Source organism: Balaenoptera musculus, chromosome 15, assembly GCF_009873245.2.
Source record: "Balaenoptera musculus isolate JJ_BM4_2016_0621 chromosome 15, mBalMus1.pri.v3, whole genome shotgun sequence".
NCBI lineage: Eukaryota > Metazoa > Chordata > Mammalia > Artiodactyla > Balaenopteridae > Balaenoptera > Balaenoptera musculus.
The window spans coordinates 77,935,378-77,957,697 of record NC_045799.1 but is presented as its reverse complement, the minus strand read 5'-3'; the positions used below and the strand labels follow the sequence as shown (position 1 = coordinate 77,957,697).

General features: G+C 39.4%; 1 protein-coding gene across 7 annotated transcripts in view; it reads left to right on the top strand.

Annotated features, from left to right (window-relative positions):
* GTF2I (general transcription factor IIi) overlaps nt 1-20,414 on the top strand; it is a 96,608-nt gene extending 76,194 nt beyond the window's left edge. For 6 of the 7 annotated variants that reach the window (XM_036824349.1, XM_036824346.1, XM_036824345.1 and 3 more), the window contains 18 exons: nt 757-940; nt 1,946-2,004; nt 5,105-5,176; nt 6,378-6,561; nt 7,212-7,270; nt 7,698-7,772; nt 10,374-10,475; nt 11,073-11,138; nt 11,468-11,651; nt 12,933-12,991; nt 13,373-13,453; nt 13,875-13,958; nt 14,124-14,307; nt 15,379-15,407; nt 17,100-17,141; nt 17,953-17,994; nt 18,458-18,534; nt 19,267-20,414. In XM_036824349.1, coding sequence (XP_036680244.1) covers nt 757-940; nt 1,946-2,004; nt 5,105-5,176; nt 6,378-6,561; nt 7,212-7,270; nt 7,698-7,772; nt 10,374-10,475; nt 11,073-11,138; nt 11,468-11,651; nt 12,933-12,991; nt 13,373-13,453; nt 13,875-13,958; nt 14,124-14,307; nt 15,379-15,407; nt 17,100-17,141; nt 17,953-17,994; nt 18,458-18,516 — 1,565 coding nt within the window. In that variant the 3' untranslated portion in view covers nt 18,517-18,534; nt 19,267-20,414. The remainder of the gene's footprint in view (nt 1-756; nt 941-1,945; nt 2,005-5,104; nt 5,177-6,377; nt 6,562-7,211; nt 7,271-7,697; nt 7,773-10,373; nt 10,476-11,072; nt 11,139-11,467; nt 11,652-12,932; nt 12,992-13,372; nt 13,454-13,874; nt 13,959-14,123; nt 14,308-15,378; nt 15,408-17,099; nt 17,142-17,952; nt 17,995-18,457; nt 18,535-19,266) is intronic. The other variant, XM_036824347.1, reaches the window with a different exon arrangement.
* The last annotated feature ends 1,906 nt before the right edge of the window (nt 20,415-22,320 follow it).

Below are 22,320 nucleotides of genomic sequence, written 5' to 3'. Positions count from 1 at the left end.
TATATCTCTTTTAATCTAAACCAGCCTCTGCTTACTATTTTTGTCATTCCATGAATTATTTCCTTGGAAAATGGTACACTGATGAGGTTTAAGGGGTAAAGAACAGTAATCTCATGGTTGCAATACAGATAAAAGTATAGCCTGAAGTAAGTTAGTGTGCAAGAGCCAATAAAAAGTTTATTGTACTCATGAAGCATTAAGTAGCAAAAGTCTGCCTCTGGATATTTGAAAAAGTAGTATTTAAGTTGCGCTCTTTATTGTTGGTCATGATTTTCTTCTCTTTATTTATTCTCAAAGATACTGAGAATTTTAAAAATAAGATCTTAGAGGGACTTCCCTGGTGGTCCAGTGGCTAAGACTCCACGCTCCCAATGCAGGGGGCCCGGGTTCGATCCCTGGTCAGGGAACTAGATCCCACATGCATGCTGCAACTAAAGATCCCGCATGCCGCAACTGAGACCCAGCGCAGCCAAATAAATATCTTTTAAAAAAGAATACATAAAAATAAGATCTTAGAGCTATTAAGATGGCCTCAGTATCAGGAAACTTAAATTCACTGAAAGTTACTTCTTGATCATGGGTCATTTAATATTTGCATTTGCTGTATTAAGTCTATTTCAGTAGTTGGTGTTGATGTTTTCAGAGTATACTTTGCTTTTTAAAAAGTTGACATATACTTTGCTATGGATTGTATTAAAATATGATTTCAGCGGAAACTTAGTCTCCAGTCTTTTGAATTGCTTTTCTTCTGTAAAGCTGAAGCCTTAGGGAGCACCGAAGCCAAGGCTGTACCTTACCAGAAATTTGAAGCACATCCTAATGATCTCTATGTGGAAGGACTACCAGAAAACATTCCTTTTAGAAGTCCCTCGTGGTATGGAATCCCAAGGCTGGAAAAAATTATTCAAGTGGGCAATCGAATTAAATTTGTTATTAAAAGGTAGGATTATAATTTGCAGAAACAAATTTAATGTCATTAAGAAAAAATTAATTTTATAAAAGTGGGCTTTTCCCCCTCCCAGTTGGACTTACTCTCCATATTTAAGATTAAAGTATTACATTTAGATTCAGTTTTTGAGCAAGTGTCTATGTAGTACCAGGCACCAGATGTACAAAATTGGGTCCAACAGGAATCCTGTCCTTGGGAGGCTTATTATATAGATCAATGCAGTAAAGTGCTACTTGAACACTTTGGGAGAGAAGGCAAGGGTGGCATGCAGTTTGGTCACTTGTGCATAGAGAACACAAGAAGGGGGTTCAAATAAAGGAAATAACCTAAGTAGGTAGGCACAGGGAGGTGTCAGATGTACTCGAATGTTCGGATAACCACACCATTCTGTATGGAAGGATTGATGACCTTGAGGGCATAGCATGATAGACAGACTGAGATGGCCCAGTGGAGGAAGGCTTTATGTCCTTCACAGTCAGCAGAGTATTGAAGAGGTTTTAAAGCTGATTCCTCTTAAAATAATTTGAATTGGACCTTAAGAGTGTTATTTTGGCTTGAGTTTGAAGGATAGCAGAGTGGGTAATTTGAGGGCAGGGAGTGGGAACAGAAGGCCCATTTAATAAAGAAGAATTGTCGTTGGGATAGAATTTGCTTGCTGATTGGGGGTTGTGCATTTGTATGTCTATTTGTTGGGACATGCTTTAGGGTGACATAGCTAGATATATCTACTTGTATTGTGCTCTAGTTCATCTGAAGTTTCAGAAACAGGAGGTCGAACTGCTTTGGGGCAAAACACAACTGTTTTGCACAAGTTAAGCTTAAAATTCCTTTGAGGACATACAGGTGGTTCCACCTGAATCTTTGTAAATTGCTACTTTAAGAATAATTAAAGTCACCAAAATGATATTGTCACTGCAAATGAAGGTAGAGTGAACCACACTGGAAATTAAGGTGGGCTTAAATGCTCTCATCCTGATGTCAATTGTATTTTTACAGACCAGAACTTCTGACTCACAGCACTACTGAAGTTACTCAGCCAAGAACGAATACACCAGGTAAGATAGCTGTGAAATCCTTTTTAAAAGCTTAAGTAAGTAGTTTCTAAGCTTTTATTAATCTTTTACAGCCATGGAATTCCTCTTTTTTCTCCCTCCCACCCAAAAAGTCTTTTGTGGACGGTCAATACAGGCACTCCTTGATTTATCCACATGAACATAAGCAGTCTGGGGGGAACTCGAGCTTTGAATTTAGACCAGTGGTATTCAGTAGAAATATAACGTGCGTCACAAATGCAAGCCATATATGTCATGTAAAATTTTCTAGTAGCCAAATCTGTTTTTCATCCTGTAATCAACATAAATACATGATGAGTTAGTTTACATTTTTCATTTCATTTATTTACACTCTTTATTTGAAACTCTGGTGTGTATTACACACTTACAGCACATCTTAGTTCAAGTAGTGACATTTCAAGCGCTCAGTTGCCCACATGTGGCTAATGTGCCAGACCATGCAGATTTAGGCCTTAATCTATTCACGAGGACCTTGTTTTTAAAATGACAAATACTGTGATTGCAGCAGCTGTGCTGACATCATGCCCAGTAGAAAAGAACTTTAAAAGTCTCGGTCTCAGTTGTCTGAATGGTTTTATTTTCTTTGAGGTATAAGTGTGCCTTTATTTCTTTCCCATCTTTTTGTTTTCCATTCCATAATGTCAGAAAAAGTGACCACAACTCGTAGATCTTCTACAACCTTAGGAACTTCTGTTGCTAAGAACCAATGGGTGTTTCTGAATTGTTGCAGTTAATCTTTTCCCTCCCTCTCTCCCCCGCTCCCTCCCTCCCTCCCTCCCTCCCTTCCTTCCTTCCTTCCTTTCTTCCTTCCTTCCTTCTCTTTCATTTTTGCAGTTAATCATTTTTGTAATTGCTAAGGTGAACTACTATACAGGAGGGGTTATTTGTCTGAACTATAATACTGATTCTTGAGCTTTTAGGGTACCTGGAGGCAACCGGTGAAGGTCACCAGTATGCCAAATAGATTGTATAATCTTTTGTTTATCATGGCATGAGAAGTATTTGAGAAATACTGTACTAGGGAAACAAACTATCTTGTGCCCAGAATCCTGCCGGGGAGAAGATAGAGTTGAGGCTTAACTTCTCAGGTTGAGCAGCAACGTTAACCCAGCAAGCTCCCCAGAATGCTTTCGATTTAGGCAGAGAAACAAAATATTGGTGACAAATTGAAGACTGGACGTGACAGAGACTTTGCTAAGCAAAGTAATGCAAAGAAAAATATTCCCAAAGGTAGCGCTTTAATATGCATTAGTCTGAGTACGATGAAAGTCTATGTATGAGTCTTCGTTTCGCAAGACAGACCTCAAGTTCAAGCTTGTGATTAATGTGATCACTGCTTCTATTAGGAGCAATTCTAATAATGACTGCAAATTGAGGATGTTAAACGTGTATTATTGGAACGATCTGTAGGCACCATACAAGTTACTCCGAGGATTTAGTAATATTTTCAGTAGTACTTGATCTGCTGTTTTCTAGCATAGATGGTTACAGGCCTATTATCAAAAGACTCTCCGTTCTCCCAATTATTAACAATGCTTGGCCTTCTACCATTCGTAGAAGACCTTGGAAAGAATCAAAGGTTGTCCTTCTTCATTGCAACAAAATGTTGCTGGGTCTGCCAGTCACCCAGGCGTTAGTCTTGCTGGGCCAATTCAAGTCCCAGCGTACCTGACAGAAGAATTGTATTAGTCCTTGCCATCAGAGACATCTACTTAACTCTGAGGTAACAGTTGTATGCTTAAACACACGTGGGTGCACTTTGTTCTCAATTTGGTAAAAGGTAGATGTCAACATGTGAGAAAGTTGTGGTACTGGCCAGATAGCTGAGCTTGGAAGGGGAAGAGTGAGAAGGTACTTGGTTCTTGTGTAGAATGGTACAGAGATCTTTTTGTATTAGAGCAGCAAATACCAGAGAAGGAAGTGCAGGGTGAGGCAGAAGGGAAGACTGAGCACCAGGTTAACAGAAGCCCTTTACCTCGGAGAAGGAGAGTCTAGATATTGTTATAGTAATATTCAAATTTGGTTTATACCAGACTGACTTTGTCTGGTCGAATGGCCGAGTTACCATATTAAACCCTTGAGATGCTGGGTTTTCTTTTAAAGAAAAGGTTTTAAAGTACTTTCACAGCAAAAGTAAAGTGGAAATGAAAGATTTTCTGAGGCTCCCAACCTTTAGCAGTATTTTCAGAACTTCTCCAACATTTCCTATCGCCTTGTCCACAGACACAAATGACTTTCACACGTAGTGCGATTCTTGCACTCTCTACCCTTTCCTCTTACTCTCTCTTTCCCTCCTTTCCTTATCCAATACCTCCAACCATCCTCCATTGTCTCCAAGTCTACCTCCGTCCTCTCCATCCTCAGCTCCACCAAACAAGCCCCGATTTTCTGCCCAAGTAAGTGCCACCCTACGTGTCTTTTACAATAGCTTATTTTTTCTTTATTTTTATGTTGTATTTAAAAGGGGATGGTTGTCTTATAAATGAGGGGTAAGGAAATAAACTGGATTCTAGATGTGAGTAGTGCTGAGTGACATCTCCCTAATCACTTTATCATTTATTTCTTGCTGTGATTAGTGACGTTTTCCTTTGTGTAAATCTGTAGGCACACGTGTTCGATAAAACAAGGAATGCCTGTTTAGAAAGCAAATGCCAGTGAAGCTCCTCTGGCTGAACCTGGCGTAGGAGGCCTGGGCCTTTATATGGCTGGTCCTCCCAACCCTGCGAGGGTTCTTGGATGTACCGCCAAGGAAAAGTGTTTGAAAACCATTCATTCTAAATACTTAACGAACAAGTTCTTCTTTAGTTACAATGTAAACTTAAATTTGAATTCTATCTCCCTGTACTTCTGATATTTGACAAGTGCAGGAAATCCTTCTTTTCCTTATCTGAAGTTTTTGCTTTTAAGCAAAATTTTATGAAGAGTGTCACTGGGTTGTACACCTAAAACTTATACAATGTTATATGTCAGTTATATCTAAATTTTTTTAAAAATAGCATCACTGGAAAGAACAGCATCCAGTCTAATTTTGTGTCAGCATCCGTAAGGGACATTGTTAAATAGATTTATTTTTCCTTTCTAGTCAAAGAAGATTGGAATGTCAGAATTACCAAGCTACGGAAGCAAGTGGAAGAGATTTTTAATTTGAAATTTGGTAAGTAAAACACAGTGATTATGTCTTAATTTAAAAACATTAATGAAAGGCAGTGTTTTGAATGAACATTATAGCAGTTCAGGACCTAAAGAAAGAAGGTCCCAGAAACTGGGTTTGACTTTCTGCTACTACATTCACTACTTAAACTGAGCGAGTTACTTTCTGTCTCCTGGATTCCGTTTTCTCGTGTGTCAGAGTGGGAGAGGAAGGGAGGAGTTGGGGAGGAATCTCAGTTCCGCTGTCTGTACTTGTAACCTGGCTAACACCTGTGGCAAATAGGTTTCATCGTCTGTTTCAACGTAGATTTGTTGACAGCGGTTTCCTGGCGCGCTGTCTTGAGGATTCTGAGGAGGCTCAGCAAGAGTGTTTCAGTTGATTGGGTGTGTCTGTCATGGAGAAGGAAGTAAGGAGTGGAGTGATATCAATATTCCTGGGGCGTTGCCATCGTCGTTTTAATAACTGGTATTGATGTTTGTGTCCTGGATCAGGAATCTTCAATACTCTTGACCAGTTCTGCTCAGATGCATCTTATGCACCTCTTATCTTTTTTCTTTCTTTCTTTCTTTCTTTTTTGTTTTTTTGGGGGGGCCGTGCCCCGCGCAGCTTGTGGGATCTTAGTTCCCGACCAGGGATCGCACCCTGCCCCTCAGCAGTGCAGGCACAGAGGCCTAACCACTGGACTGCCAGGGAATTCCCTCTTATCTTTTAAACAGCAAACTTGCACCTAGACGATAACACAAGGGCTGGATAGTTGCCATTTCGGTAGTATGGCAGTGAAATGGCTGTAGTTCATTTCTGCCCAGAGCACGGAGACAATTTTGATTAATTTATCCCTTTGATTTGAAGTGGTAAAATGTTCCTCTTATTTTTTAGGCTTCTTCTTCAATTTTACACAATATACTAAGCAAAATACCTATATTACTAAGTGGAAATTGCTAGATTGTTGGGAACTTTTGCACGACGTATTTGACAATGCCCAGATGTCAACTACACTTAGTATGGCGATCATTTGACAATATATACAGATAGCAAATCATTATGCTATACACTTGAAACTAATACATTATATGTTCATTATATCACAATTTAAAATATATATATATATATATTAAAAACATAAACAGAGACTGCTGTCAGACAAAACTAAAAGACTGTCTGTAAAATTTTACCTTCCATAAGTTATGTTCTCTTACACTTTCAGCTCAAGCTCTTGGACTCACAGAGGCAGTAAAAGTACCGTACCCCGTGTTTGAATCGAACCCCGAGTTCCTTTATGTAGAAGGCTTGCCAGAAGGAATTCCCTTTCGAAGCCCTACCTGGTTTGGAATTCCACGACTTGAAAGGATTGTCCGTGGAAGTAATAAAATCAAGTTTGTTGTTAAAAAGTAAGTTCTCTTTGCCAATGTAGTCATTTCTGGAATTAGAACAATCAAGGCATATTTCTATTTAAATTTTTTTCTAGCTTCAGGTTACGGCTAAGGCTTTGAAGTCCACGATGGAAAGCGTAGCATTGAGCTACAGTCCTGGCCTTCTCCGTTGCCTCCCATCCTTTAACCTGTCCTTGATTTTCTTCATCAGGACGAGGAGAGTTGTACCTGCCTCACATTGGTGGAGGTGAAGTTTGTTAAGAGATGCTGTGTTGTCTCTTACTATTGATAGATACTTGAGGGAAGGATGAAAGTGCTGATTTTTATGTGCTCTGTTATTCCTGGTTAAACTTATTGGCAACTGAATTTCAGTGATTAAGTTTCTCATTTATATGTCTGCAGAATTTCAGTAGTTGAAGAAACTAAACTAGTGATAGTTAATTTTCATTTTCATGAAAGAAGTCATTTACTCTTCATAAAATCATTTAGCAGGTATTTGTAGGAAGGAAAAGTGAATTTTTTTGGTCCATAATGGTAGAAACTATTGTTACATTACAGAGTTATTTTGTGCTCGCCTTTATAAAAAAACATTGGTCATCACAATTTTTACTAGCTGCGAAGACCAATATTATACTGGCCACTGTAATGTTTCTTGGTTTTCTCTCTAGACCTGAACTAGTTATTTCCTACTTGCCTCCGGGAATGGCTAGTAAAATAAACACTAAAGGTAAGAGATTATGTATACCTTCGTTATACTTCAGTGCGTTAAAACATACTGAGTTATTGGCAGATATCTTTTTGGGGCTTTCGGTTTGTTTCTTTGCTTTTTATGGTATTTTATTTAATGAACCCCCCTCCTCCCTCTCTCTCTCTCTCTCTCTCTCTCTCTCTCTCTCCCTCCCTCCCTCCCTCCCTCCCTCCTCTCTGTCTCTTAAAAGTAAACATTTCATTGGCAGTTTCACGTTTGCAATCCTCCTTCATTCATGTTTCCACAGCTTTGTTGAGACTCATGTGGAGGATTACACTACCAGTTTAATTCTTCAGGTTTCTTTGAAAAGAGCCAAACTGTATGAATTTTAATACTCTGCTTTTATAAAGCATCTCCTTCTGGATTTTTTACAATGTGCAAAAGAAATTGTATGCTTACTTTACAGCTTTGCAGTCCCCGAAAAGACCACGAAGCCCTGGGAGTAATTCAAAAGTTCCTGAAATTGAGGTCACTGTCGAAGGTGAGGTTGCTCTGTGGCCCGTTCCTGTCTGCTCTCCAATTCACTAGTTAATCTGTTGCTTCTTCACTTTACTATTTATATTTTTATGCAAATGAGTTTTTATAAAACTTGTTTTAGGTGCAGAACACTTAACTGCGATAAAGCTAGATTTTTTTTTTTTAATTAATTTATTTTTGGCTCTGTTGGGTCTTCGTTGCTGCGTGCAGGCTTTCTTTAGTTGCAGCGAGCGGGGGCTACTCTTCGTTGTGGTGCAGTGGCTTCTCTTGTTGCAGAGCACGGGCTCTAGGCGCACGGGCTTCAGTAGTTGTGGCGCACGGGCTTAGTTGCTTCGGGGCATGTGGGATCTTCCCAGACCAGGGCTTGAACCCGTGTCCCCTGCGTTGGCAGGCGGATTCTTAACCACTGCGCCACCAGGGTAGTCCGAAAGTTAGACTTCTAAATGTTTCTAATTAACAATTTCAATTACAAGGTGATATTTCTCCATAGCCTCACCACCACTTGTTACTTTCTGTTTTTTAGATAATATCCATCCTAATGGGTGTCCATTCCTTTTTATTGATGACTGGTATTTCATTGTGTGGATATACCATATTTTGTCTATTCATCAATTGATGGACATTTGGTTTGTACTACTTTTTGGCTATTTATGAATAATGCTGCTCTGAACATTCGTGTACAAGGGCAGTGATGGGTTAATGAAAAATGGTTTTGACCTGCCTTCCGATTAACAGAGAATCTCTTTCTGTTGTCTTACCCAAGCCACAGAGGACCTTGTCCCACAGTAGCTTTCTTTTGCTTAACCAGGGCTATAAATAGACCTCAAATTTAATTTATATTTGTTAAAATACCACAAAATAGTTGTTAGTGGTTTAACACTAACTAATTTGAGTAGTGAAGAGCTGTGTCCATGTTCAGGGACTTTTTGTCAAGAGTGTGATAGCAAGGAGGGACTTTTTTTTTTCCACCATACTAATGTTTTCGTTTAAATTATACATCATGCTTGTAAATGGATTTTTTTATTACTTTAAAAATCAAATTTATTGAGTACACTTTATATGCGATAAAATGCACGCATTTTAATTGTACAGTTTGAGTTTTGAAAAATGTTTGTAGCACCACTTTAGTCAATGGATAGAACATCTCCCTCACCCTAAAACGTCTCCCACACGCTCCTTGGCAGTCACTCCCTCACAGGCCAGGCCACAGGCAACCATTGATCCCCTTTTTGTCACCATGGAACACTTCTGCTTGTTGTAGAATTTCATATAAATGGAATCATGTTGTATCTTTTCTTTTTATGGTTGCCTTCTTTTGCTTAGCACAATGTTGTTAGATTTATACTTGCTGCATGTTTCAGTATTTCTTTTTATTGCTGAGTATTACTCCATTGCATGGATTCACCAGAATTAATTTATGCATTTGTCAGTGGGCATTTGGGTTTATTTCCTGTCTATGTCTAGTAAAGATGCTGTATGAACATTTGTGTACAAAACATGGCATATGCTTTCCTTCTCTTGAATAGATATTTAGAGTGGAATTACTGGGTTTTTCACTTTCTAAGAAACAGTTTACCAAACTGATTGTATCGCTTTACACTTCTGCCAGGAATGTGTGAGAATTCCAGTTGCCACACATCCTCACAGTACTTGATACCGTCATTCTTTTTATTTTAGCTGTTCTAGTGGGTGTGTAGTGTCATTTCACTTAAGCATAAACCAGAATGACAGTTTATTGATTTTTGAATCAGAAGTAGATATTTCAGTCAGCTTAATTCTGTCAGGTGATCACAAGTCTCTTCCTGTCTTGCCCTGTTACTATTAAAAGGCTGCTTTATGAACATGGAGTATAAAAAGAGATGTTAGTTGAGTGATCTTGGTAGCCTGTTAAAGAAGTATGGTAGTAGGATATACTGAGTTCCTCTGTCTGGTTATTACACCCGCCAGGTCAACCAGGCTGCTAGATCCAGCTGGTCCAGAAATGCTTTGCTTTTATCACTATGCTCTTCAAGGAAGCTGTGGGGTTTTTTTCGGGAGTTTGAAGCAATTAAAGATCAGAATGTTGAGTCTTGATATTTTATTCGATTCTGCGGCCATTGTCAGGCTTTGAATGGAAAACAACTGATAACCCATGACATTGTTTCTGTATGTTACTAAGAATTCAAAGAAAGGATATGTCAGTGTCAGCTAGAGAATCCAAAGGAAAGCTTCACATAGTGGAGATGAAATAGTTGTGTCTAAAGTCGTGTTTATGTTCAAAGGCCGAAAGAAAAACATAAAGGCAAACATAGGTAACCAGTGGCTTCAAAATGGCGTAATGAATCATTAAGTGAATTGAAAGTTCCTCAGATCAGCCAGAAAGCTAGATGTGTTTTAGGGGGAAATGCCTGATTATAGGGATGGAAGTAGGAAAATGGATGGAGGTCTGTAAAACTGACAGCAGTGGCTGTTTTCATTGCAGAGTGCTTGTATACACACTGAACTTAACTTTTCCAGCGCAGGTTGGACTTCAAGAGCGTGTCCTAGAGAAATCACGAGCAGGACGTAAGGATGATTGAATATATGTGCTGATTATGTTTCTTGTTTATGTGTTTTAATTCTTTAGGCCCTAATAACAGCAACCCTCAAACCTCAGCTGTTCGAACCCCTACCCAGACTAATGGTTCTAATGTTCCCTTCAAGCCTCGAGGGAGAGAGTTTTCCTTTGGTAAATACGTGTTATGTTTTTCTTTATTTCATTATTTTAAATAAAAGGAGTTAGTAAAATATTTTACTAGTTGAATTGTTTTCTTGTTTTTATTTGGTGAGTTAGTATATATTAGCAATTAAAGGCACAGATTATAGAGCCAGACTGAATTCAAATCTGGTGCCAGTACTTTGTAATTCTGTGACCTTGAGCAGGCTGCTTAACCTCTCTGGGCCTCAGTTTCCTTATCTATAAGTGGGGATAACATTACTTCCTGTTCCATAGGGTTATTAGGAAGATGATAAATACCAGATCATTTAAAGGGTAAAACTGTATCTGGCACGTAGTAGATACTGTAATTGTTTTGGGGGGGGTATTTTGGTTTTCATTTGTTTTTTCATTTATTCATAGCCAACATATTAGTAATATAATAAAACAGTTAGATAATGCATCAGGATTAGAGTAGTTATCAAGACATGCCTGTGTTTAAAACCTATGTATTTTTTATTTTGTATTGCTTAAAGATGCACAATAAAAGATGAAGAAGTTCCTGCCATTGGACGTATACTAGTAACTATTACTAACATCTTAAATCGCTCTTGTTTTTTTTATACGCAGAGGCCTGGAATGCCAAAATCACTGACCTAAAACAGAAAGTTGAAAATCTTTTCAATGAAAAATGTGGTAAGTTTATTTTGAAATACTATTATTAAAATATGAGGTAGCTTTATTATAAAGTAGAAAAATGTGAGCATGGTAAAATTGTTCAGCATTTATATATTACTGTCATCAGAAGTGTGTGGGTTTTGCAGGCGTGAATTTTATAATTTCCACATTTCTGAGCACCAAGAAATTGAAGAAATTTTTCTAAAATTAATGTGATTTTTTTAAAAAGAAAGGTTTTTGTAGCTGCACAATGTAATTTAAAATACGTTTTTTAAAAAGGTTTATTAGTTTTTTAAAAAGTTATAAATATGAGAACCAGTAAATGTGTTTTGTTTTTGTTCTTTTAGGTGAAGCTCTTGGCCTTAAACAAGCTGTGAAAGTGCCGTTTGCATTATTTGAGTCTTTCCCTGAAGACTTTTACGTGGAAGGCTTACCCGAGGGTGTGCCATTCCGACGACCATCTACTTTTGGCATTCCAAGGCTGGAGAAGATACTCAGAAACAAAGCCAAAATTAAGTTCATCATTAAAAAGTAAGGAAATAAGATGAAACAAGATTGGCCATGAGTTGATAACAGTTTGACGCTGGGAGATGGCACATGGATTCAACTTTGGAGCTCAGCCAAACTAACCTTAGGGTCAAAGAAGCTCTTTAAGCTGTACCTTTGTATATATTTTAAATTTTTCGTAACTGGTCAAAAGAGGGAGGGCTATGGCTTATCAGAGGGATAACAACTTGATTTTGTGAAGTCTGTGCACAGTGACATTTTTTTTTTAATATAAATTTATTTTTTATTTATTTTTATTTTTGGCTGCGTTGGGTCTTCATTGTTGCGCGCGGGCTTTCTGTAGTTGCGTCGAGCAGGGGCTACCCGTCGTTGCAGTGCGCGGGCTTCTCATTGTGGTGGCTTCTGTTGTTGCAGAGCACGGGCTCTAGATGTGCGGGCTTCAGTAGTTCTGGCACGCGGGCTCTAGAGCGTAGGCTCAGTAGTTGTGGCGCACGGGCTTAAGTTGCTCTGTGGCATGTGGGATCTTCCCGGACCAGGGCTGGAACCCGTGTCCCCTGCACTGGCAGGTGGATTCCTAACCACTGCGCCACCAGGGAAGCCTCACAGTGATATCTTAATGGTTGATACTACTGGAGTCTAGGCAGTGGTTCAGTTTTATAAAGCCCTTTTATTTCTCCAGCTTACAGAAGATTTTAAATTTCTCTCCTGTTTGCTTGGAAATCTGTGAATTATGCCAGCACAATTGAAGTAAATGGAAATAATTAGAGTTAACAAAATACATTTGAAATGGATTGAAAAGAATTTTAGGTTTTATTTATTAAAGGTTACTTCTGAGTTCCCTAAGGATGCCGTCAAATAATCAGAGCTGACATTGCCAACCAGAGTGGCCTCCCTCTGTACCTTCAGCCAGGTCTGTAGAGGCTGAGGTCCCTGCTTCTGCTTCCTAAGAGAGACAGTCTCTTGTGTTCAGGTTTTTACAGCCTGTCTTCTGTTTCCATGCTACCTGCACTCGGGTCTCTTCCTGTTTCCTTCTCCAGTCTAGCATCGACTCTTTCCAGGATATATTGAAACCACAGGAAGAAGCTGTTTATACTAGATGGGGCTGGGGTGGATGTTAAAATCACAAATATAATTAGTCTTTATGTGTGTGTTCCTTTAGAGATCCATGTTACGTCTGTTCTTCCATTACTAAGAATGTGTATTTATAGAAAGTTACTGGCTTTTTAAATCTCTTACTTGTTTAATTTTTAATGTTTTACTATTGGAATGTTAGCCCAAAAGTTTTTTCTCTTTTCTTGTTCTTAGGCCTGAAATGTTTGAGACGGCAATTAAGGAGAGCACCTCCTCCTCGAAGAGCCCTCCAAGTAAGTAAGCATGTGCTACAGAAAACATGCTGTTAGACACTTACTTTGCAGCACTAATTTAGAAAATTGTTGAAAGAGTGGCTGCTGAGATAAAACCAGGAAAGCTCATTCAAGGTTGGGGTTTGGACTAGTTTACGATTTTTAAGTTCTTTAATACCTAAGGATCTCCACATATCTGATGCTCTACGAAGCACCACAAGGAAGAGAAAAAAGTGAAAAATGTCTTTCAGGAAGCCTCATATCACAGAACAACAAAACATGTCATGAAAAGGAACAAAGTTGGGTTAGAATACTATCTTTTGTAGTCTGAACTGTAAGCACTTTATTAGGGAAGATTTAATTACATTTGTATATGTTCTAATCTCAAGTTTCTGTTTTAAGGGAAAATAAATTCATCGCCCAATGTTAATACTACTGCATCAGGTGTTGAAGATCTTAACATCATTCAGGTGACAATTCCAGGTATGATCTCTCTGCCTTAATCATAGTTTGAGGGGCTTCATGGATGTTGAATACACTGCACATTGTGTGCTGTCCCCACCAGCCCCTGCAGAAGTTGTTAACCAAATACATCACCTTGTCAGTTTATCGCTGAACAGCTCTTGGCAGTTACTAGACTCAGCATGAGCTAAAACCTGTAGGCTACCCAGATGCCTAGTGTGTTGTTTAAAAAATTTGTATAAGACAGCAAGCAAAAAGCTCTTCATAACTGCAACATTGTCAGTTTGGTGTTATTATTAAATTGTTTGGTTAAATCATTTCAATCTTGATTCGTTTTTTAAAACATTCCAAAAACATAAAGTGGAGTTACATAAAGCACCTAAAAATTTATCTGGTATTAAAATTGCATTATTAAGTTACAACTTTCTCTTAACCTTTTTAGACGATGATAATGAAAGACTGTCAAAAGTTGAAAAAGCTAGACAGCTAAGAGAACAAGTTAATGACCTCTTCAGTCGAAAATTTGGTAAGTTTTGCATTTGCATAGTATAGCTTGCAGTAAGCAAGGAAATTTTGTCTCAGTAAGATCTTAAAAGTAAATTATGCTCAGGTAGTTTTAATCTGTGCTTTTACAACACTCAACTAAGGTGCTAGGTTCATCTGTGCTTTTATGCCGTTTGTCTTGCTATAGGTGAAGCCATTGGTATGGGTTTCCCTGTGAAAGTTCCCTACAGGAAAATCACAATTAACCCTGGCTGTGTGGTGGTTGATGGCATGCCTCCTGGAGTGTCATTCAAAGCCCCCAGCTATCTGGAAATCAGCTCCATGAGAAGGATCTTAGATTCTGCTGAGTTCATTAAATTCACAGTCATTAGGTACGTGAGAGTTCCTTGCTTGGTCATAAGAATGAACCTGCAGATCATTGAGGCTGAGTCATCTTCCAAAATGTAGTCATATGTAGTACGTTTACCGTGTAATGAAATGAACTATAATGAAATTCTTTAGTACTGTACTATTAGATTCTTTCCTCCTTGTGCTGACTCAGTTCTCTGGTTTTTAAGGCAGGGGATTGTTAGCACACCATGGCCTGTGGACCAGCTCCAGCCTGCCATCTGCTTTTATTTTAGTTTTATGTCTTATTATAACCCAGTCACATCCGTTTGTTTACATATCATCTGTGGCTGCTTTCATATTGCAGTGGTAAAATTAAGTAGTTGGGACAGAGACAGTGTGGTCTACAAAGCTGGAAATATTTACTGTCTGGCCCTTTACAGAAAAATGTTGCCAGCCTCTGCCTCAGGCATCTCTTCACAGGCTTTGGATCAGACAGGGATTCAATACTAAGTCACTTCTGTTTCCTTGTCTGTCCAGTGAGATTGTAGTTGTTTCCTTTGAGAGTGTTAGCTCCTTATCCACAGAGTAGGAATGATGGTTACACCTGCCCTCTAAAAGCATTGTGAGAATTACAGTCTTTGATGTGTGCTTGTCACAGTAAGTCTTACGGTATCCTTTTGTCATCCACCTAAGCAGAAGTCCCAAGTGCCCTTCACTCTTTTCTTCCACCTCCCCAAACTTAGCTGTTACTAAATACACCCATTCATTGTCAAGTTCCCACTGTCTGCATAGGACCAACACTCAGAAATAGCTAATGTATTACCTTCCCAAGGCTTTTTCCTCATTTCACTAAAATTTCTCTATTCCCTTTGCATTGTTCCTATTTTTTTCCCACCGTCTTGGTGTAGCATTTTCTAATAATGTGCCATATTAGTTATTCGTATATCTGTCTGTCTATAGATTAAAAAGTATGAGATTAAACAGTAGTGGACAGCTTTTCTCATTCTAGCACGTAAGTGACATGGGCTAAATATTAGTTGAATAAACTGAATATACGTGTAAACTCTTGTAGAGTAGAAAAAAAAACTTGTACAATTTGTTTCTCTCTTTAGACCATTTCCAGGACTTGTGATTAATAATCGTGAGTATTTCTTGAAGTCTTTTTGGTTTTTCTCTTTTCTGGGATGTGAGAAGGGGGTGGGTGTGTGTGTGTGTGTGTGTGCACTTGCACGTACACTTACCTGAGAGTGTAACATTTTATTATTTCCCCTACAGCAGTAATCATTCAAAGTCGTCGTTTTAGCCCTCAGTGTGTGAGGCACCAGGCACTTTCTAGACGTAAAATTGGGCGAGTTGCTTCGCCTTTTTAAATCTCAGTTTACTTACTAGGAAAATGGTAATGATATTAGTACCCATTTTGGGAGTTTTAGAGCATTTTAATTGACACATTATGTGTCAGGCCTCTAAAACAGGGACCAGCAAGCTGCGGCCCGTGTCAATAAAGTTTTATTACAGCACTGCCAGGCCCATTTGCTCATGGCAAACTGGACTGACCTGCAAAGCCTGAAATACTTACTGCCTCTTCGTAATCAAGTTTGTTGACCCCTGACCTAGTATGTGCTCAGTAAGCAAAATCTATATTTGTTACTGTCTTTACTACTACTGTTATTACTTTTACTACTAGTTTGTAATTACTGGGCTGGAAAAAGTAAGTCTTTTCATGTGATTTAGCTACTTCTGTTAATATTTAGGCCTAGTGTCTGGCAGCCACTGGGCCCTCAGACACTGTTACATGAACAAGTGTAAGTGTTCTTCCAGTTCCCTGATGTTCGTATCATTTTAAACAGTGTTTTTTTAGCAAAACTTAATTATGCTAGTATGTTTTATGTTCTTCTGTTAACTTTATTGTTAAAAAATTTCAAAAGTGAGAATTATCCTTAACTAATAGCATTAGCATTTTCAGTCTTTTTTTCCAACTGGTATTATTCCAACTCTTTAAAATCCATCTGTATTGAGTATTCAATTGTATACTTTGTTGGGAAAGTATTCAGGAGTTTTCAGTGGTCAGTGAGCAGCTGAGCCTCGTGAGTTGCTGGTTTGCCCCCTGAGCTGAGAAATTGGGCCGCTCTTGTGCCTGACCCCACCCCCCTGTTCTGCTTCACACTACTGTTGCTGTTCTGTGGCCACCACTCCTTCAGTGTCACGGATTTGGTTATGTCTCTTCTGCCTCCAAGTTTCGAGTTTCACTTTATCACAAAATATATTTATTTGCTTTTTCCCCCAAGCCATGAGTTCTTTTTTTGTAGAATCTGTTTTTATTATACTATCTTGGCCAAGTATGTTAGTATCTGGGGATGTCAGTAATGAATGAAAGAGAAGTAAACCTTGCTTCATAGATTTTCAGTCATCTTTGGCATTCAGCTTTAACTACACCCGGGAACTTTGTCATTTAAAGAAACCCCATGATAAGGTGTGGGGGTTTTTTGGGGGAAAAAAATTTATTGATCCCAATTCATCTACCTTCTGTGTAATTTTTAATATCAGAAGACACTGTATTTTATGCCTCCCTGCTCCTTTACCTTATGTTTAAAATGTTCAGTTTTGTTCTTCTCCTTGTGCAGTAGTCTATTATAGAATTTTATGGTAATTACTATGAATTAGTTACTTTGATGGGACATACTAGAATTTTTAATATTTGTTCTTGTCATAAGGAAAATAGTGCCTGTTATAGCGAAGTTGGAGCATCAGATTAGAGAATGTATGTAAAAAATGCTTTTCAAATGTAACAACATATCATTAAATTATTACTTAAATGAATCTGCTTTCTTTTCAGAGTTGGTTGATCAGAGTGAGTCAGAAAGCCCAGTGATCCAAGGTAAATTAAGCATGGTAAAATATAGAAGTATTCCTACTTAGTCAATAAAACAGGTCACATAAATTGTGTGGCCTCACATGCTTACGTTTACCTGACTTCAAGGAAAGTTAATTCCACAGCACACACGTACACACATACGCACACACTCGTGCACATGCAGACTTGTTTGCTTGGATTCCTTTGTCTGAAAGCCTATATAAGCTCAAGCCATAGGTCCTCATTGAGAACTGGACCACATGCCATTTGTTCCCACCGTCCCAGGTCAGGAACCCTGAGACCAGTGGCGAAGAATGCAGTTGTGGGGTGATGGGGGGAGAATGTTGTTTTTTAACTTGGCTTCTTATGCCACTTGTTTCCAATGGTTGCTATAAACCAAAATTATGTTGGGTGGAAATGCATGCATTGTAGTTTAAAAAATTCCTTAGAAACAAAGTGTTTAGGCCAGCTGTGTGATTCATTGAAAGTAACGAAAGGCTTTGATTAAAAGGGAACCCACAGAAGAAAGGGGAAAAAGAAGGGGAAAAAGACAGAGAGAAAGAAACTCCTACTTTCATGTTAGAGCTATGTTAATTAAGATTGTTATTTAAGATTTCGATTGTGTAGGCAAATTTAACAGGTTTCAGAAAAGCAGGTTTTTGAGAGTCTGGTTGAGTGACAGTGTATTTAATCCCAAGAATCTGTGGCTGCTGTCTCACCTAGACCTGGGCTTTGTGTACAACGTCTAGAGAGCTTTCTCCCTCTAGGCTCTTTAAATAACTGAAAGCAACTTTTGAAAAATGTTAAAGTAAAATCTTCATGTATTTCTCTTCAGAATCAGCCGAGCCAAGCCAGTTGGAGGTTCCTGCAACAGAAGGTAAAAAGAGTAGTCTGGTTGTCAAAAATTAAGTGCCAAAGACAAAGGATTAATTGTGTTTTTAAAGCTGTTTAACTGGACCTGTGTGGTTGTTTTGTTTCTGGGTGAACTGGGTTTGTAGTTTATGCCCAGAAACATTGTGTTTAGAGATGACTCATGGGTTCTTTTCCTCCATTTTCCCCAAATGACTCTTAATGAATTCTGAAATAGTTGAATGACTGCTGTATAACCTAGATATAGCTAGTGTGGGTCCTTTACATGCATAATTAATAAGATGTTTGTTACTTTGAAAATCTAAGTAACAAAATTTAGAACTTACTGCTAGAGAACAGTCTTACCATTTTTAGTATCTTATAATTCCTATTAAGTCATTGTAATGATAGTTTGGTATGAGTAGATTTATAATTGAACAGATTTGCATTAATAGTGCAGTTAATCGGTTCCCTTTTGTTTTACTTGATAGAAATAAAGGAGACTGATGGAAGCTCTCAAATCAAGCAAGAACCAGACCCTACGTGGTAGACCTCTTCCCTCCTTAGGGTAAATCACCTTCTGTGTCCAGGATGCCATGTGGTATCTATCTGAACCCACCTGCATATTCATAAGCTAAAGTGTTTTCCCTGCTTCAGCCATAAATGGTGGCCCCGCCTTCAGGGCACGTGAGGACAAAGTATAAGCATAGTGGGTGGTTTGAGCTGGAAGATTCAAGCAGAGAGATTTTCCTTGGATCAATATATGTCAGGCAAAGATGGTAAAGCACTTTGCCTCCAATGGAAAATGTTTTGTTTCTAATCTATAGGTTAAATCTTGTCCTTGCCATTGGAGTTCACTGTGAGCCAGTATCAACAGACTGACTTTTTTTCCCTAATCATAATAACAGTATTTGCAGAGTCCGGCTGAGCTACACGATCCATTGTGCATCTTGCATAATTAAGTTATAAGCCTGATCCAGTTATTCCAAACATCTTAAACTTGGCCAGGTTACTACCCAGGAGGGGCAGCTCTAGACCAGGAGTCAGTGAAACTTGGTTTTCATGTCGTATTGAACCACACTAAGCCCCAGCTGTTGAATGTTTTCATGATAGTTAGAGGATACAGTTAGCTCTCATCTGTACCTGACACTCCAGAGACTTTTTTTTTGGTCATGGAATTGGCCATGTACTGTCAGTCCATGGATTTACGTGGTAATTAAGTTGAGATATTAGTGAATCATAAATCCCTATAATCAGATTAACCTGTTTTCTTGCTTGTCTGTTTTCTCTCCTATTTTAGCTTAAAGTATCAGTGGGTGAGAAGAGCTTTTCGGACCTGTTACTGCCCCAAGCTGTGTAATATACTTGTATAACAGAAATACCTTCTATACAAACCTTTTTTTCTACTTTTAGATAGAAATGTCTACTTTTTCAGCAGTTCTGTGAATTGAATTAAAGAGCAGAGTGACTGTAGATTTGGAATGGCTGGTTTCCTTTGGAATGTATTATAAGGATTTTACAGCAGTGCTGGAAAAACGACAGGGAAAATGACAGGGATGAATTGCATCAGATTTTTTACGTATTCAGCAGAGCCTTCAGCTGTGGTGTTTGTCTCCCAATCAAGTGAAGATCTCTCCTACTGGAACATCTCAGCTTCTGCAGTGAAGAAAATACCTGTGATAGTTCAGCTCTTTAGTTTTTCTATTTGAAAAATCACTTAATTGATCCTTTTGTTCACGGTTCTCCTTAATGACTGAGTGAACAGTTAGTATCTGTATATTTGACTAAACCGTTTCCTAAGCTCTCTATCATGGTTCATATGTTTTTTATCGTAATTAAAAACCAACCATCTGGATCACCTAACAGCCAGTAAGAGGTCAGTATCTCAGCGTGTGGCTTATAGATGGAGTACAGAGAACCTCTTCCATCCACATTTACTTTTCATCCAAATAAAATGCATGGTGTACCAGAAGTTTCAGATCAGGTATAAGTGTTTGGGCAAGCTGAATGACACTAAAGCCTCACTATCATGTAACCCACTGTGGTGTGGAATTCTTTGGAACACTATTCCAGCTTGGATCAGACTCAAGGGGGTTTCGTTGCCTTCGTTACTTTACAATTCTGCTTGTAACATTGAGGCTCCAGTGTGGGGAGTGAGGGGTCAGTAAGCTGATTCGGCACCCTCTGATATTCTGCGCCATTTGTAGGAGAATCTTACATGTGTTGAGATTTCACAAACAGTAAGAGTTGTAAAATACCAGCTATATGAAAAGCTAGAGTATGTGATGGCATAGAGTTTTCATTAGCTTTATCACAATATTCACGATGGAGAATTATATTACATGGTAGCAGAAATAGGCATTTTTATGTGTTGCTTATATTTTACCTCAAATTAAATTGTAGATATAGGGTAATAAATAAAATCCATCCATGCCTTTCACACACTAATTCATTTCTTTCTAAGGTGTTTTCATGACTGTGTGGGGAACCCTGGGGTGGCTCGGCGGTAGGCGGAATGCAAGGCGAGGTTAGGTGGGCACGGTCCGGAGGCTCAGCTCCTTGTCAGGACACCACTGCTCACGGTGTGTCTGAGACCACTGTGCCTCTGGGCTGAGCTGGGGCTGGAGCCCCCAGCTTTGTGTCTGTGACATGCCAACCGTATGCAGCATACGCGTGATGTTGGAGGTCAGACTCCCTCCCCCTCCCCCATGAAAACCACACACTGGCTCCAGGTCTTCTCTGTCCTCTCCACCATCACCCTCTGCCTCTCCTTTACCCTTACAAGTGTGACCTCAGGGAAAGCCAGACTGGTTTGTTCCTAACTTACCAACCGACATTAGGAGGAGACAGCTGCTGCAGTAGAATCTCAGGGTTCCTTTACTGTGTTCTTAAGGTGTACACAACCTTGCTGCCTCCACCCACGCTTCCCATCCCAGCCACTGGAGAACCGTAGTCATCCAAAGGCTGCTTTTAAAAGGAGTTAAGCTTGTACACGTACTCTTTAACAAAAAGTTTGTGGGAGCACAGACTTACAAAGAGATCTGTTTCCCAGTGTAAGTGTATACACCCAGTATGAAAATTCTGTATATATGCATACACACGTCTTTTGTTTTTATATATACTATTAGAAAGCTGCTTTTTTTTTTTTTTTTTTTTTTAAATATAAAGTTTCTTAACGTCTAACAAGTGCATCCGTTTCTGTCCTGTGGACAACAGCACAGGACCAGTGCTGCGTCCTCCCCGTGGTGATACCCAAAAGGTTTAAGAATGCTGTCCTGTCCCATTCTGCCTCTCCTCTAAACAGGCTTACTGGTTCCCTTAAGAAATGTGGAACCTCAGGCAAGGGGTGCTGTTGCTGCATCTGTCTTTGAGTGGAAGAGCCTGGAGGTGGAATAAGTCACTTTTATTTATTAACTCACTGTCGTTTTATCACACCTCATTAACTCTCTGCTTCCCACAGTCGGGTGTCTCAGTAAAGCCTTCCGTAGGACAGCATTGTTTCCTGGCGAGGTGACTGCCTTAGCAATTTGCCTCCTTACCTGCGATGGTCAGATAAGCCCTGGTTTCAGCACCATGGGCTTGTTTAAAAATGGCTGGAGTGTCGCCCTGGCTTGCTCATTCAGAGCCCAGGAACCGTCTACAAGACAAGCCTTCCACCGCCTGTGTTAGTGAACAGGTGGTGCATTCAGAAATGAGACAGTTGATAAAAATAACGTGATTCTTCAGGGGGTGAGGGGTGTTAAAACTTGGCCACCAAGGTCTTCATTAGATCAGTAAGGACTGGACTGAAAAACAAACGACAGTTCACATAGGTCTCATCAGTAATTCTAATATGTTTCTGGAACACGTCCTGATTCCATGATAGTTGATGGTTAAGCCTTATTTTACCAGGAAATGCAGCAGAATGACTGGGAACGTAGGCCTTGTGAGCAAATCCAAGCTCTGCTTCTGGACAGCTGTTATCTTAAGTAAATTTCCGAGAGAAGAACGCTAGAACCAAAGAAATGTGTCCATCGCAGGATTGTATGAGTTAAACCCCGTTTGGTGGAGTTGGGCCAAGTGCTAACGACCCCGTGCCCAGCTCTGGGCCTTGGGTGGCGGGGAGAGCTGAGCCCTGTTCATGGGGCAGCCTCTGCCCTCGGGCAGGTGGCAGAGCTGCTGTGGCCACGGCTGTTGGCAGTGCTGAGAGAAGTCTCTGCATTTGCCCAGCCTGCCACCGCTCAGACTGTGCAGTGCACGTAAGCCTACCCTGTGGAGCAGGCAGCACATCCTAAGAGATCTTTTTATCTTTTCATTGATCTGAATCATCTGTGATGCAGGAAGTGAGGTTAGGCTTATTCACTGTGCATTCACG